The 14,558-nt window shown below is 43.3% G+C and overlaps 1 protein-coding gene across 2 annotated transcripts; it reads right to left on the bottom strand.

Annotated features, from left to right (window-relative positions):
• Positions 1-3,355: 3,355 nt before the first annotated feature.
• On the bottom strand, positions 3,356-11,430 carry GNA11 (guanine nucleotide binding protein (G protein), alpha 11 (Gq class)). Of its 2 annotated transcripts, XM_009864503.1 has the most exons (7): positions 11,421-11,430; positions 10,687-10,874; positions 8,954-9,108; positions 7,815-7,943; positions 6,260-6,389; positions 5,343-5,496; positions 3,356-4,160 (listed from the first exon to the last, which is right to left on the bottom strand). In XM_009864503.1, exons 2-7 carry the CDS (start codon positions 10,831-10,833, stop codon positions 3,970-3,972), a joined length of 906 nt encoding a protein of 301 aa, XP_009862805.1. In that variant the 5' UTR covers positions 10,834-10,874; positions 11,421-11,430; the 3' UTR covers positions 3,356-3,969. The 2 variants fall into 2 exon arrangements, with proteins under 2 accessions (XP_009862805.1, XP_009862803.1); XM_009864501.1 differs by lacking the exon at positions 11,421-11,430 and having other exon boundaries at positions 4,045-4,160; positions 5,339-5,496; positions 10,687-10,858.
• Positions 11,431-14,558: the final 3,128 nt, after the last annotated feature.

A 14,558-nucleotide genomic window follows, 5' to 3' on the forward strand; every position in this document is an offset into this window, starting at 1 on the left:
GTCAGAGTGGGATCATTCCAAGAAACAATCACACTCCTGGACTGGAATGAGACAGTTTGGAGCCTGAATAGATCCTGACACTGGGCATCTTATTCAGAAACTCCTTTACCCTACCCTCTTCCCTCCCCCCACCCCAACACACACAACAATACATGCATTGCAAATGACAAGGTTTAAAAACAGCATTTTATATAGTATCTTTTTAAATAGGATAATGTTTAAATTGTCTTAAATCAGGATCCTATAATATACAAGTATAACCAAATAATTTCCACCACATTGGCACTTGTAAAGAGTCTCTGGCACTACTAAAGAAGGGGCATTGGCACAAACCATACTCTTAAAAAACTGGGTGCTGCATAACACACTTTATCTCTGCTGGACTCTAACAACCTGGGCTCTGTACAGTACAATACAATGGTCAGCACACTCTGGAAGTACTTTTTTTTTTTCCTTTTTTAACCAATAAAACACAGGAAGAAAAACCATAGTTGAACGTAAGGCCAACATTGCTAGGAAGCAACAACAAAAGACCAGAGAATCCAATTCTGGGAGAAGGGGTGACAGGCAGAAAGGGCAGGAGCTACCTGACATGCTGAAGCAGGAAGGGGCTGTTGCTCACCAGGTCGTCAATCCACGCAGAAGGGTGCAAAGAAATGGGATGGTCCTCTCCTCACTGACTTCAAGTTTCAAACTGGTTCAAAGTATGTTGGTTTCTTCAGCAGAACAAAGATTAAAAGTGCACAAGGAGCAGAGGTTAGCCAAGAAACCTCTTCCTCAAACTCAAGATTCTAGATTCTCTACAAGAACCCAGTTCCACTTTTTTCTGAAGGTCAGTCTGTTGTCTCAACCTGCAGAAAATTCTGACTGGCCTCACTTTCAGAAAAGATGATATAGGCAAATTTGGTTTAAGGTTTGGCACTTTTGCTAGGGTAGGCATATGCCAAAGGGTCAGCCAACAGAGACGTGAACCAGTTCTGCAGGAACGCTTCCACTGGCCAAGCTGGAGGCACACGAGCTACTGCTTGCAAAGGAAAGCAGGTGCTAACACCAGCATCTTCTCACAGAAAATATAGTCCGCAGACAACTCCAGATCGTGTGTACAAGTCTGACCCATTCCTCCCCTAATGCAGAATGAGGTTTCAGGAACTCATGAGACAGCCATCGCGTCATGCTCTCCCCTTCTCTTTGCAACAACCATCACACCAAGTCAGTTATCACACCAACAACTACACCAAGCAGTCGCCCCGTAAGGTACAGCACATGCCTAAATCCTTGTCCCCAGAGCCTCCCACAGTTCCCCGCGATAATGCAGATTCACTCTGCAAGAGACAGAAGCCAAGATCCCTCCTCCTGTGCCAGGGCAGCAGCTCTTAAAGAAGGGAAGGATATAAAACAACAACAACAACAACAAAAAGTTCTGATTCAAGTGGAAGTACCACTATCATTCACCTCGGAAAAAAAACTTCTGGGAAGTTATTTCCAAGACCTGTATATCTCAGTGCCAGGTTCGTTGCTGGCAACAGTTGCAGTGTGAACCATTTACAAGAGGATCACAGAAGCGGTAGAGGCTGGTGCTGCCATCTGCTTCAGATGCACAGCACTTGGAATACACGAAGATGATTATAAATTCCTCTTTATAGGACAGTTTCTACAAAATGGATCATTTCAGCATAGAGACAAAAAAGCAGTAAAATTGATGCAAAGCTGTCTGACACATGGGAATCCCTCTCATTCCTCCCAAGTGTTAAATGCAGTCCAGAGCATGGCTAGGCTAAAGAGACGCTGTGTCTCCATCAGCATCACCACTCAGCCAGGCTGGCTCTTCAAGTGTTGGTCCCATAGCTACTGCTCCAACTCGAGCTCTCTAGTCACTCTTAGCAGAGCTTGGTTTCTTCTGTAGTGCTCTGAGACATACAGAGGCTTCCCTCAGCTATTCTGGAAAACAAGAGGGACCTATAAACAGAATTACTCAAAATTACATCCCTCCATAATTTAGTGTTCTAGATCAAAGCATCTTAAGTATCTCAGACAGTTAAGATAGACTCTTACATGTTGTGCAAAACACTGATGTAGTACTCTGTCTACAAAAGAGACAAAATATCAACAGCCCCCTTCCACAGTGCAGCTCATTTAATCTTTATCTACTGGCAGCCTTCTAGGGGGCCATCTGGTTGATCCAGAGGATTTGGACCCAATGCCACTTGTTGGAATTGAAACAGAAGGATTAGTGATGGTTAAACAACGGCATCTGGAGGTGGGTCAGATTTCCTGTCTCCTACTCACTCCTTGCCTTGCCACCATAGCGATCTTCCAGGCTGGCAACAGGCCTTCAGCACATTTGTTCACTTGCCTCAGCTCCTGGAAAAAGCTCTCTAACATGCCAAGGCTCCGCTTGCTTAGAGGAGTTTCATTTGGCACCCAGAATCCAGAACCACTTCCACTCTACCTTCCACCTGCCTCAGCAAACCCTGCTGTCTCTGCCTCTACTCTCCTGATGAACAAAAGTGCAACTAAGGCAGGGCTCTGGATTCCACAGCAGCCACACGCTCCAGCCATGACTGCTGTTAACTCGACTGCCACGTGCGCCCCGGAGCAAGCACTGAGCAAGCCTTCCCAAGAGGATCCACAGTCCTCCAGGCAGAAACACAGCAGCACGTGCCTCAGGGGAAAGCAGGAACAGGAGGGAGAACTGCCACTTCCTCCAAGAGCTATCCTCAATCAGTTCAAGTAAGAATCCTACCTACGTCCCGAAGTTTGCCACCCACAAACTCTAGTCCTTTCAGAAAATCTGCAAGCTGGACAGGACTGGGGAATTCTTACAAAGTCATTCAAAACACTGGCACAAAATGCAATAAACAAGGCTTGGTTGCTACTAGCAGCAAGAAAAGAACTAGAGGGTGGCACGAGACTAAGATTTTTCAATCCAGCCAAAGTCTGATGGTTAAATGCCACAATTACTCGGTGTGCTTTTGATATCTGCTGCATAGAGAAGTTGCTCACTTGATGTCATATACTCTACTCAACAAAACATAGTTTCTCTCTGCAAATTGAGCCTTGTGTGCGCATATGCGCTTGTGGTGTGGGGGGATGTGTGTATGTGTGTGAAAAAACCAAACCAAAATAAAATTAAAAAAAACAATTACAGTCAGGCACTTCCCCAGGCTCAGCAGCTATTGCTCCAAGAGCTTCCATCATTTGTAGTCCATGAACAAAATATAGCAACACGTAGCAAACTATGTATAGAACATCAATAATTTAAAAAAAAAAAATAATCACAGTCTCCATACCTTTTATAATTGGTAAGAAAAAATAACTCAGAACTAGAACATATAAAGAATGGAAAAGTGATGGCTTTTTTGTTTGCTTTGCCTTTTTCTTTTTTTGCACAATAGTTGGAGAGCAATCGCTCCTCCCCAACATTTCATCACAGTGAACCACGAAGCGTGTCCTGGGGAAGGGAAAAGAGTGGAGCGAGGGGAGGAAGCAAGCAGGATTAGCAAATTACACCAGAGGCACCCTATAGCACAAGGCAAAGGGACCAGTAGCATTCTGCACTCCCACAGTCCAGTGAATTCACTATCTCAGCTGGAAAGTTGTTGGGTTTTTTCATATATACCATGGGAATGAAAAGGGGGGATAAAAGTGACTAAACAACAAAGGAAGGCCCAAGATGAGACTGTCTTAGCTGTTTGGCAAAAATTAAGAAGTAAGCAAGGTGCTGAAGAAATGAGGCATATCCCCGTTAACTGTGAAATAAAAGCCATTTGTTAAAAATATGAAATCAACTACTCTGTGGACAGAGACATGAGACCCCAGGATAACACTGAGCACTTGCCACTCCACAGATCAGACAATTTGCAATCATTACATCATCAAAAATTAAAACTTTTTTCCTGTCATATTTAAAATTTTTTTTTTGTCTTTTCTTCACAACGAAGCCTCTCAAAGGGCCAAGAGCAGAGGGGGTCAAACCAGGTTGTACTCCTTCAGGTTGAGCTGTAGGATGGTGTCCTTGACAGCTGCAAAGACGAAACGGATGTTTTCTGTGTCTGTGGCACATGTGAAGTGAGAATAGATGATTTTATCACTGTCGGGATTTAAATCCACAAACATCTTGAGAATGAACTCACGGGCTGCCTGTGCATCCCTCTGTGGGCCTGCAGCAAACAGAGACATCAGTTAATGGATTTTTGCTAAGCACATCCCTCAGTTTGATCCATCAGAAAAATTGCTAGGGCACTTTTTCTAATGGGTTATAGAGCTACAAAGAAGAAAGAAAGATCATTTATTGCATAAAAGTCCCAGGAGCTGAAATGTCTCATGCTTTTCAGCTGTCTAACCAAAACCTACAAAAGGCGTTTTTACCAAGGCTGGGAGTTTTGGCAGACCCCAAGGCATTATACTAGAAGCAGGCACTATTTGACCGATAAGCTCACCAACCATTCCCAGCCTGCTGTAAGAACGGGACGTTTTCCTCCACTGGCCTTGGCCGAGTGCTCGTGCTCTCAGGCAGCACGGTGCACGACACTCCAGGGGTGGGAGCACAACTCAAGGGACAATTTCATCACTTGTTTAGAAGACGCAAGCTGTTTGCAAAACGGTAGTTCTTCATTTACCTTGTACTTTTAGAGCACATAACAACAGAGTTAACCCGTGAGGGCGTGGCAAGAAGTGCGTTGCCTGATCTCATTCTCCACTGCTTTATTTTCAGCCCCGTACAGGAGCGTTACGAGCCATCTTTACATGCACCTAACTGAAGAGCTTGACATGCCATTTTTGCTAAGGAATTTTGTTTCATATGAGGATTTCTCTTTGTCACAGGTATTACTTCTCCCACAACTACAGATGGCACACTAATAAGGATTTTATGCTACCTGAGGTTCCTCAGCATCATCATTAGAACAACTTGGGTATTTGACCAAATCCCGAAACAAGGATTCAAGTCACCTCTTGACTAGAGAGTTTAAAATGTCAAGTATACCGTCGAATTGTTACCTTCATGAAATGGGTTATATGCGCAAGCATACAGGTAGGAAAGTCTTACTTTTATTTAATAGCTACACTATTATTTAATACTTTGAGGTGCTTTTTTTGGGGGGGGAAGTAATTCTTCATCTAGGAGAGTTTCATTATTTGATCATTTAATTGGATTTCAGTTATCTACACGTGATTAAGACATTTTTGTGACATCTTCTCATTGTGGTAGGTATTCCTTCTCAAATTAAGATGTTTTCCCCATCTCCAAGTCTGAGTTTTCTTCAAAAACAAAAACAATTCTAACCAAACCACCTCCACCCCTTCTTGTAGATATGAAGTGTTACTCCTTAAAAACCACTCACCATCAAACTCTGGGAAATAGTCAACAAGGTGCGAATATAGGATCTTGTCTTCCAACAGATCTTTCTTGTTGAGAAAGAGGATAACAGAAGAGTTTTGGAACCATGGATAAGTGATAATGGTTCGAAAGAGAGCTTTACTCTCTTCCATCCGGTTCTGAAATAAGAAAAAGAAAGCCTTGTTTTCACAAATGACCACTAGGATGGCTTTCTGCTACCTGCACACATGCTCGGATCTATGTAGATCCAGCATCTCAGATACTGCATACACAATCCTTTGACGCCTGGTATGTTCTGGCCCAAGCTGCACCGGTATATGTAAAGGAAATGCAAAATCTGATTGACTCAAGCTTTATTTAACTGGCAAGCCATCCATATCTAAAGGCTTAAAAGTCATCTTATGCTTTGACAGTCACATGAGAGAACCGGCCATGATACTTGGTGAACATGTTTCGTCTAATAGAAAAGGAGTGACTGCTGTCACCTAACTGCATTTTTAAAATCTATTAGCAAGTGCACAAATTCAGTACTGCACCTTCGAAGAGACCAGTCACTAACAAGACAGCAGGCACAGCAAGAAGTAATTCAGTCCAGAAAAGAGAAACGGGTGATTTTTTAAGAGCATGCCAGCACACTGCACAGTGCCTTCCAAGGCACACAGAGCTCAGCAATTTCAGAGTATCTGAATATTACTGGAGAAGTAGAGATGATTTGAATGCCCTGTGCATTTTCCATTCTCAGGGACATCATGACCCACTGAGGCTTATGTTCCCTTTGCAACGGGAAGAACTGAAGGCCAAATCAACAGTACTTGCTAATCCAACTCGGCACCAAGCACTTTGGTAGGAACCACCAAGAAGCAAGAAAGACATTCCTCCTTTCCTTCCACCCTCCTGCAGAGTTCCCATTCTTTGGCTTACCTCGTTATCAGATTCCACCAGAACTTGGTCATATTCACTAAGTGCTACTAAAAACATGATGGAAGTCACATTCTCAAAGCAATGGATCCACTTCCTTCGTTCTGATCTTTGACCTCCAACGTCCACCATTCTAAGAAAGAGAAATACATACAGGATCACAGAAGTCGCTGCAGTTCTCCATCCGAATGCCAAGGACCAGCACATGATGAGAACAAATGCGGCCATTTACCATTCCGGTTAACCTGGCACGGAGGTGTACTAATCCGTGTTTGCTAAGAAAACCAACGAGTTTACAAAATATCCTGTTCCAGAAATACATCAAACTAAAGAGATGGCCACCGGCAAGTGACACCAAATTCAAATTCCAAATACCAGCATTACCATTTTTAGTTCCATTCTGCTCTGGTTTGCTACAAAGCAGTCCTGAGTCTGAAAACACAAGTTCCTCAAAACTCTGCTCTGCCAAACAAGCAAACTTTTTATTAAAGCATCTGCTTGTCTCGAAACTTCTCTCGCACAGAGTTTTCTTTAGTTATTAAACTTTTCTTGGAATGTGCTGTTTAACAGTTATGCACTTCAGCTCCTCAGTTTCTAGTCCCACCTGTATAGTATGCTAAAACTGTCTTCTCATTCACTTCAAGTACAACACACACGACCCACCTTTGATAAAACCTTATATACCTATTTCATAGGTCAGAAAGCCAAGACAGTAACTTTCTGTATATCTGTAACTGAATGGTTTAAGAGAGAGCATGCAGGCTTCTTTATTCCTTTCCTGTCATGTCAGCACTGCAGGAGAGAAGGGCAGGGAGCACGTAAGTACTAGAGAGCTAGGGACAAAATTGCTTTGCAACGGACAGGCACGTCACTGTGTCCTTTATGCCATGTTTGATTGCTAGCTACAGCCTCCAAATACCATCTACTGCTGCAGCAGCACAGGCAGCAAGTTTTGGTATCATCCTGAGAGCAAAAGGTAGGCACAGAAAACCATCTTCAAAGGCAGATGCTAGGTATCACATACAAAGAAATATTTCTGCACAAAAAGTGGTCTCTTTTTGAAGGAGAGATAAATGGTCAAAGTTGCCTGAGCAAAGCATTCTTAAAGGGAAATACACTTCAAGCCAGGCCTAAAGTCAAGCACTGCCCAGACCAAGCTTCCTCTTCCTCCCCTTGGTGGCTTAAACTATGAACAGTTCACCCAGCTGCCTCACAAGCCACCGTTTCAGCCCCAGATGCCAGCAATGCAAGCCTTCCGAGGAAGGACACCGATTCCTGTGAGACTGTTAGCCGGGCTTTAAGCATCAGTGACTCAAAAGCATGCTCTGTGACAGTCAGTGCTTCAGCTTGGAGTTCTCCCTTAATCAGAATAAAATGTCACACCACTCTCATTACAGGAGCACCCGTCAGCAGAGACTTCACAACATCGCAGCACATACGTTCTCTCAAGCCTCTCAACTAAGCACCTGGACTCTCCCAAGCAATCCAGAACTCATCCTTCCTGAAACCACACCACTCCTCTCTCAGTTCAGCTGTAACAAGAACACGCCTTCAATACCTGAAGATAATATTCTCTAGGTCAAAGGGGTACTCTATGATACCGGTTGTAGGAACTCTAACCCGTAGCACATCTTGCTGAGTTGGTAGATATCCTGGTGTAGCGATACGATCCACATCGCTCAGATAGCTACAAGAAGCACAACGGGGGGAAAAAAAAAAAAACAAAACTACCTTAGGTTGCAGCACATAAATATACAGATTTAAATACTGCTACATTTAGTCTTTCCTTAGCACAAGAAAGTCAGAAGTCACCCGAAGCTTTTAAAATGTGATCTGAAGAATACATCTTTGGAGAACAATAACTCACCAGTCATCACCTTTGAGGGGATACACAGCTCTATTAAGGACAACTTTATCAGTTGTGTTTAGGAACATGGATGACAATTTTTACTACAAAGAAAGTTTAAGTACAGTGGACATTTACACTTGAGAATCAACTCTCATATGAGGTTTTCTATTTATAAATGAACCTATGTCACCAGGCTTGGATTTTATTAATAATAAATCCATTAACTTACACATTCATGTACACTTGTAAGCTAAAGGACAAACCAGAAGAGAAAGAACACGACTTCTGCTGCCTAAGAGCCAGGACCAACATAGATGGTGCCAGGTAGAGATCGTAGCCTCGGGTATATCCAGAAGATGTGTGAATAACTGTCTTTATCACCACCAGAACACCTCATACCCTCATGAAAAGTAGCAAATGGTAAGGGATTTCCACATCTAAACCTATCCCCAAATAAACACAGCTTTCCCCATCTCCAGCAAAACCCTGTCTTTGCGGAGCCAGATACAAACAAGTCAACAACTACCTGCTCTCACTGCTCTTTCATCTTAACTTTACCTAAGGATACTTCTGGGTGATATAGGCAAAGTGTCCTTCACATATGCCTGAATTTTATCCCAATACACACAGCCGGCAGACACTGTGTAGCTTGTCTAAAACCTTAGCAAGACTCACCTGCCTCACTGAAAAAGATAAAAAGTACTTTAAACAAACTACACAGTGAAATCTACAGCAGTGTTCTTGCCCTTGCAAGTAAACTCTAGGCTTCAGGAAAAGAAATTGGACAGGTGTTATTTGTTAGACCATCACTACCATCTCCTGGTGCATGTCAGTGATTATATACTTACTACTTAGCTGAATCAGAAAGTTGATATTCTCTTCTCCTGTCATAACACTCTTGTATTCCAGGGTCATTCCACAATGTTTTAATTGCACTTACATATGGCTGCTCAAATGACATCACCTTTTCTACATCCACTTCCCGGATCAGCACTGCATTGGCCTGGAGATTGAAAAGCAGAGTTAAAAAAACAGACCAAAAAAAAAGGAAAAAAGAAGGAGAAAAGAAAAAAGAAAAAAAAGGAAGAAAAGGAAGAAAAGAAGGAGGTGTGTCAGGAGCAGGGCAGTATCGGTCACAGGCAGCCATAAAATTCTCAGATGAACTAAATCCCTACATTATGACTTCAAGGATCCACATGCTGGTTACGGATCAGGCTGCTAAGACCAGAGGGACAACAGGTAAACTACACGTGTAAGACACAGCAGAGATCAGTAAATCAGCATCATATGCCCCCTCACGGAATAAGCTGTGAAACAACAGAAGGTTTCACCGCTCGCTAGATGACGGAGTGCTTTGAACCACAGACTGCCCAGCTTTTGAGGAGGTTAAACTGCAGTTGGATACCAAGTTTCTATTTCAGATTTCTTATGAAAAAGAAACGTAAACTACATTTTGAATAGCAGTAGAGACATTGTTTCAGCATACTTCATCCACAGTCCCTTTGAGAGAGAAAATAGAAATGCCCAAAGGAAGGACTACTACACTCCTTACAAGAGCTATGGCATCTGTGAGGTTATTATCTGCATCGAGCTGCTTTCTGAAATCTCTGGTATACTTGCCACAGGCAGGGGCTTTTGCCTATACCACCTGTACTAGGAAAAATAAGAAACAAAGCCAAGTTCTGCACGTGTTATTGTAAGTAAAATCTGACAGATTAGACCTATTGGAACGCCTCCCCATGCCCCCTCACAACCTGCCTGTTCTCATCACCCAGAATGCAAAACCTCTCTAAAGGCAGAAGAGGTGTTCAGACTCAAGAACTCCTGGTGCACCACCCAGTCCCTATAAACACTCATTACAAATATGGTCCAAGTTACAGTGTGATAGAATAGATATAATGCAATTTCACTTAAAAATATTAAAGTACTAAGCATTAAAGCAGCAAAATACACTGAAAAAAAAAACCCAAACCAACTAAACCTACTGTCTTCTCTCAAAAAAGCTAAAATAATTTAGACCAGATCTGGCTGAAAAATTTATTCCTGGACCCAAAATCAGGACGCCAAACTTCAGCTCAAATCACATTTTTGTGGTTGAGACAAACGGAAAAAAAGGTTTGTAACTTTGGTCAGCACCCATCAGAAAAACTGATAGACTGCAGTAACAGTGACAACTCTCAATAGAGAAGTCTTTTGGGTCCAGCTTCTATTTTGTCAGCTTCAGGTTCCAATATAAATATTCATGCAACTCATGCAGAAGTCTGACATATTTAACAATACCGCATCTTTGAAATTAGTAAAAAGAACAGCTCTCCTATGCCCTATATCCTATCCCAACCCCTTGCTACCATCACTCGCTATGCACAAACCATCCCAAGAAAGTTGCTCTATCCCTCAACACAACCAAGCAAATGGAGCCAGATATTAACAAAATGTCATAAAAAACACAAATAGTTTATGGGAAAGAGTTCAGGGAGGTTGAGACTGCAACGCAGAAGGACACAAACCAACTGAAACTTAGGAGTCAAACACTAAAATTCCCATTGCCTACAGACACCTGCAAAAATTGTGAGAAACTTACCTTGTTCTGTTCATATTTGTACAGAATCTTCAGGGTTTCCATGGCCCTGATCATAGACTGCATGGCAGTGAAGATGTTTTGGTACACCAGCTTGGTGAAGCCTTTTTTGTCCTCTTCAGAGTAGCCTGAGCCATGAATTATACGCATTTGCTTAATGAACGTGCTTTTTCCACTCTCCCCAGTGCCTACAGAACGCAAGAGAGAGAGTTAGGAGCCATCACAAGCAAGGCTTGCTACAAAAGAAAGCGAGCTAACATCATACCCCAAAGTTCCGATGACTACACCCAAGTACACGTGACTTCCAGCCAAGTTTTTAGCCACTTTCCAGAGTATTAGAAGAGCATCTGGATAGTCCTGCTCATCCCCACTGCAAACCTAAGAGCATGGAAGGAAGACATCTTGTCCTTTACAGCAGCCTTCAAAAGCAGCTCTGGTACTTATTCCAAATCTCACATTACAGCCCCTCCCACGCCTCCTGCGTCAGAAGGCCCTTGTCCGTCACACCTGACCTATTCCCAGATACTCCAGTGAGATGCTACCATCGCAGCACCAGCCAGCGGGGACAGATGCACGCTCTGCGCCGGCAAGTACTGCAGCCTGAGGTGACAGCGAGTGGGCCACGAGAAACCCATTTGCACAGCAAAGATCCAATTTTCTTTTGCTGCGATTTGGCACAAAACACTCTTTACCTTACAGAGTACGTGTCCTTCCTTAGAAAAGAACGGAATACAACAGAAGAATCAACTCTAAAGAACGCAGCTCAAGAAAGTACTTGCTTACCCATCGGACATTAACAATCCAGTCCGTGCATCTGCCCAGTATCCCAAACTACTGCGCAAACATCACGCCTGCTCTTAGCAACCGAAATGACAGTCACCATTGCGGCAAGATACCTCTAACACTGCTCGCAGCCTCTGGATATTAAAGAGTTAAAACCAGCAACTGACAGAGAGAACGGAGCAGGAGGTTGCTCTGAGGCTGCCACCAGGTCCTGCTGGCAGGAGCTCACTGCCCCGAGAGCAGATGGGAGGGCACCACCGCCAGCGCCCTCAGCAGCCCAGCCCTCTCAGCGCCTGCGTCCTGCACAGTCGGTCGGGCAGGTCCTCCCGCGCCTACATTTATGGCCCCAGAAAAGTGTCATTTAACATATGAAGGCCAACAGATGATATAAAAAGACGGTGGGAACTTCCTAACGCTCTAAGCATGAGAGAAAAACATAATCAGATGAAGCATCCGTGCTGTAACACAGCCTTGTTAAATCCATGATTCAACTGGCCCTGAGGTCACCATCCAGCAACTTCCATTCTATGTGTTCGCGGTACCTTCTGCAGAGGGGACACACGGGTCAAGTCTTGCACATGACGAGCACACCTCCACACCCCCCCACACCCACAGCCTCAGCGTATGCCCTCGGTACTTCTGCTGAGTACTTTTGTTCAAGCTTCTAAAATTTGCTATCAATATGCAGAACATGTGAAAAAAAAAAAACCAACACAACAAACAGACAGCTCTTTAACAGAGCGGCCCGGCCCACTTCACTACTGCGAGCGAAAACCAAAACGTACGGCACAAATGACAAGTCCTTTTGATCCACACGTACAAATAAGCACGCTGGCAGAGCCCTGGCTTCCAGCACGGGAACCACCAGGTACCCCTCACACCAGGGGATGGACACACCGAGACAGGATCTCATTCATCACACAATTACTACTCACATGTAGATTCTTAATTACTCATGTTCCTAGTGCCAGGCTAAAAGCCAATTAAACAAACATGCTCAAATACAAGCAGCAAACACATAACTAGAAGCAGCATGTTTAAAATAAACTCTCTCCGTATCTACGAACTGACAGAAATTATGTCAGCAGAGTCAGAAATTAACATTGTAAACACTATCAATATGCAGCAAACTGTCTCCATCTTACACAGAAAGCTACATCGCAAAGGAGGGGGAAAACTGTAAACTAAAAATCTTTTGTGGTTTTTCTCACTGTGGTGAGAAATACTTCCTTGTCTTTTACCACAGCAACCAAAACCGAGAAAAAAAAAAGTGGTGCCTCAAAGCATTCCAGTAATGAAAACAGAAGAGAAAGCTCAGCACCAGCCACTCACTTATTTCAGAACTTAAAGAGTTCAAACACAGATTCTTTCTGTCACTCCATCATCATCTGTTTTTTGCTTTTGTTTATTTTGTGTCTGTTTTACCTAGGCCATTCAACAACACAGAAAAACAGAATGTTATAAGCTCCGGTGGGCACGGTCTCCTACATTTCTAAAAGCACAATAACCTTTCAAAATATGACAATGCCGAGACAAGGAGATAATCTGAATTCACTGTTTCTTCTGTCTACACGGGAAAGCAGCAGAGTTTATAATAAGCTACTAAACAACCTCACAGGCACCTGTAAAACATCACCCGGTCAATAGTATCCCATACTTAGTCACAAGTAATTTTTGTATAAATTACTCTCCCCCTCCCCACACAATAAAAAGACAAATGGCTACCTTACAACAGAGGGCAATTTCCAATACCTTGCAATCACATTTCTTATTATCAAGGTTCATCACTGATTAGCACTGTTAGTCTCCTTCAGCTCAATTTTCCGGTTTAGGCTTCAGCAAACTAACTGCTGCTAGAAGTAGTGACAAAAAAAAATTACCAGAGTTTCTACAAGGCAGAAATTCCCTTCACACACGCACTCTTCTCAAATTTTGAAGATTTGGGAAAGCCCTCTCACTAATATGATCACTCATACTTGTGAATGTAAGGACTCCACAAAATAGGAGCAAGACAGAAGAAAACCCTGCAATCAGCAGTTACACGAAGGAGAGAGAACACGTTACCTGCCACAACTTAAGGTGGGCAATATGCCACACCCAGAGGAAAGCATCGAGCAAGCACATCCAAAAGCTGGGAGTGTTGCCTATGCAATATGAACCATGTCAGACAGAATTTTATTTTTGTTTTCAAATCTGATACTGAATCTTACTTAACAGTATCTTTTAGAAAAGCAGAAAAGATTCTCAACCAATGTGAATTATTTTAAAAGTGAAACTTTCACATCTGGTGGGATCATCTTAACCCAGATCTATCCTATTTTGCCAACCTCTTTTGAAACGCTGCTTCTGTAGGACTTTAGGGAAAAGCACCAGACACAGTCCCTAATCTACTCAGAGCCTTACAGAAATGGACACAGCATCTTCAAAGAGTACAACCACCAACCTCTCAATTTTATCTTCCACCTGAAAAACAGCAACATGAAGATTCCTGGTGAGAAGGAAAGCCCTGGCCTTCCCTTAACAATTATCACTACACAAAATGTCAGTATCAGAGACCTCCAAAGGCCTGAGCAGACACGACCTCACTTCACTCGTTTAAAGTTTTACATTTATTCTCACAAGGAGCATTTTAATTTTTCACCTGTACCGTAACGGCTTGACAGCTCCCAACAGACCCCAAACGAATAAGCTCAATCCACTAGATCTGCTACATATTTCAGTTTGAGATGATCAGGTATTTAAGACACAAAGCCGGGCACGTACACAAGCAATGATAAATCACAGTACCCACAAAAACCGTAACTTAAGCGTAAATTTGACGGCTGCCTGGACACGAGCGTCAAAGTCACTGCTGAAGGATGCAAATGCCTGAAATCTTAGCTGGCTGCCCTTGTAACCCTCTGCCCATCCCCACACGAACCTTATTTAACCACAGACGAGTCACCCACCCGCACAACCACAGAGCCCCACTGCATCTGAGCACTCAGTCCTTACCGCTGCACAGGAGACCTCCGCCTCTGCAGGCAAGGCCGAACCCTCTGGCCGGTTCCTCGGCAAACACAAGCCCCCGCGCTCTCCCCGCTCCAGCCCCA

Source organism: Apaloderma vittatum, unplaced genomic scaffold (assembly GCF_000703405.1).
Source record: "Apaloderma vittatum isolate BGI_N311 unplaced genomic scaffold, ASM70340v1 scaffold11272, whole genome shotgun sequence".
NCBI lineage: Eukaryota > Metazoa > Chordata > Aves > Trogoniformes > Trogonidae > Apaloderma > Apaloderma vittatum.

Coding starts and splice junctions, on each gene's coding strand:
- GNA11 (XM_009864503.1), bottom strand. CDS start 10,833: ATGCGTATAATTCATGGCTCAGGCTACTCTGAAGAGGACAAAAAAGGC. Junction 9,109..10,686: donor ACAAATATGAACAGAACAAG/GTAAGTTTCTCA, acceptor TTCAATCTCCAG/GCCAATGCAGTGCTGATCCG. Junction 6,390..7,814: donor CTAGAGAATATTATCTTCAG/GTATTGAAGGCG, acceptor TCTCTTTCTTAG/AATGGTGGACGTTGGAGGTC.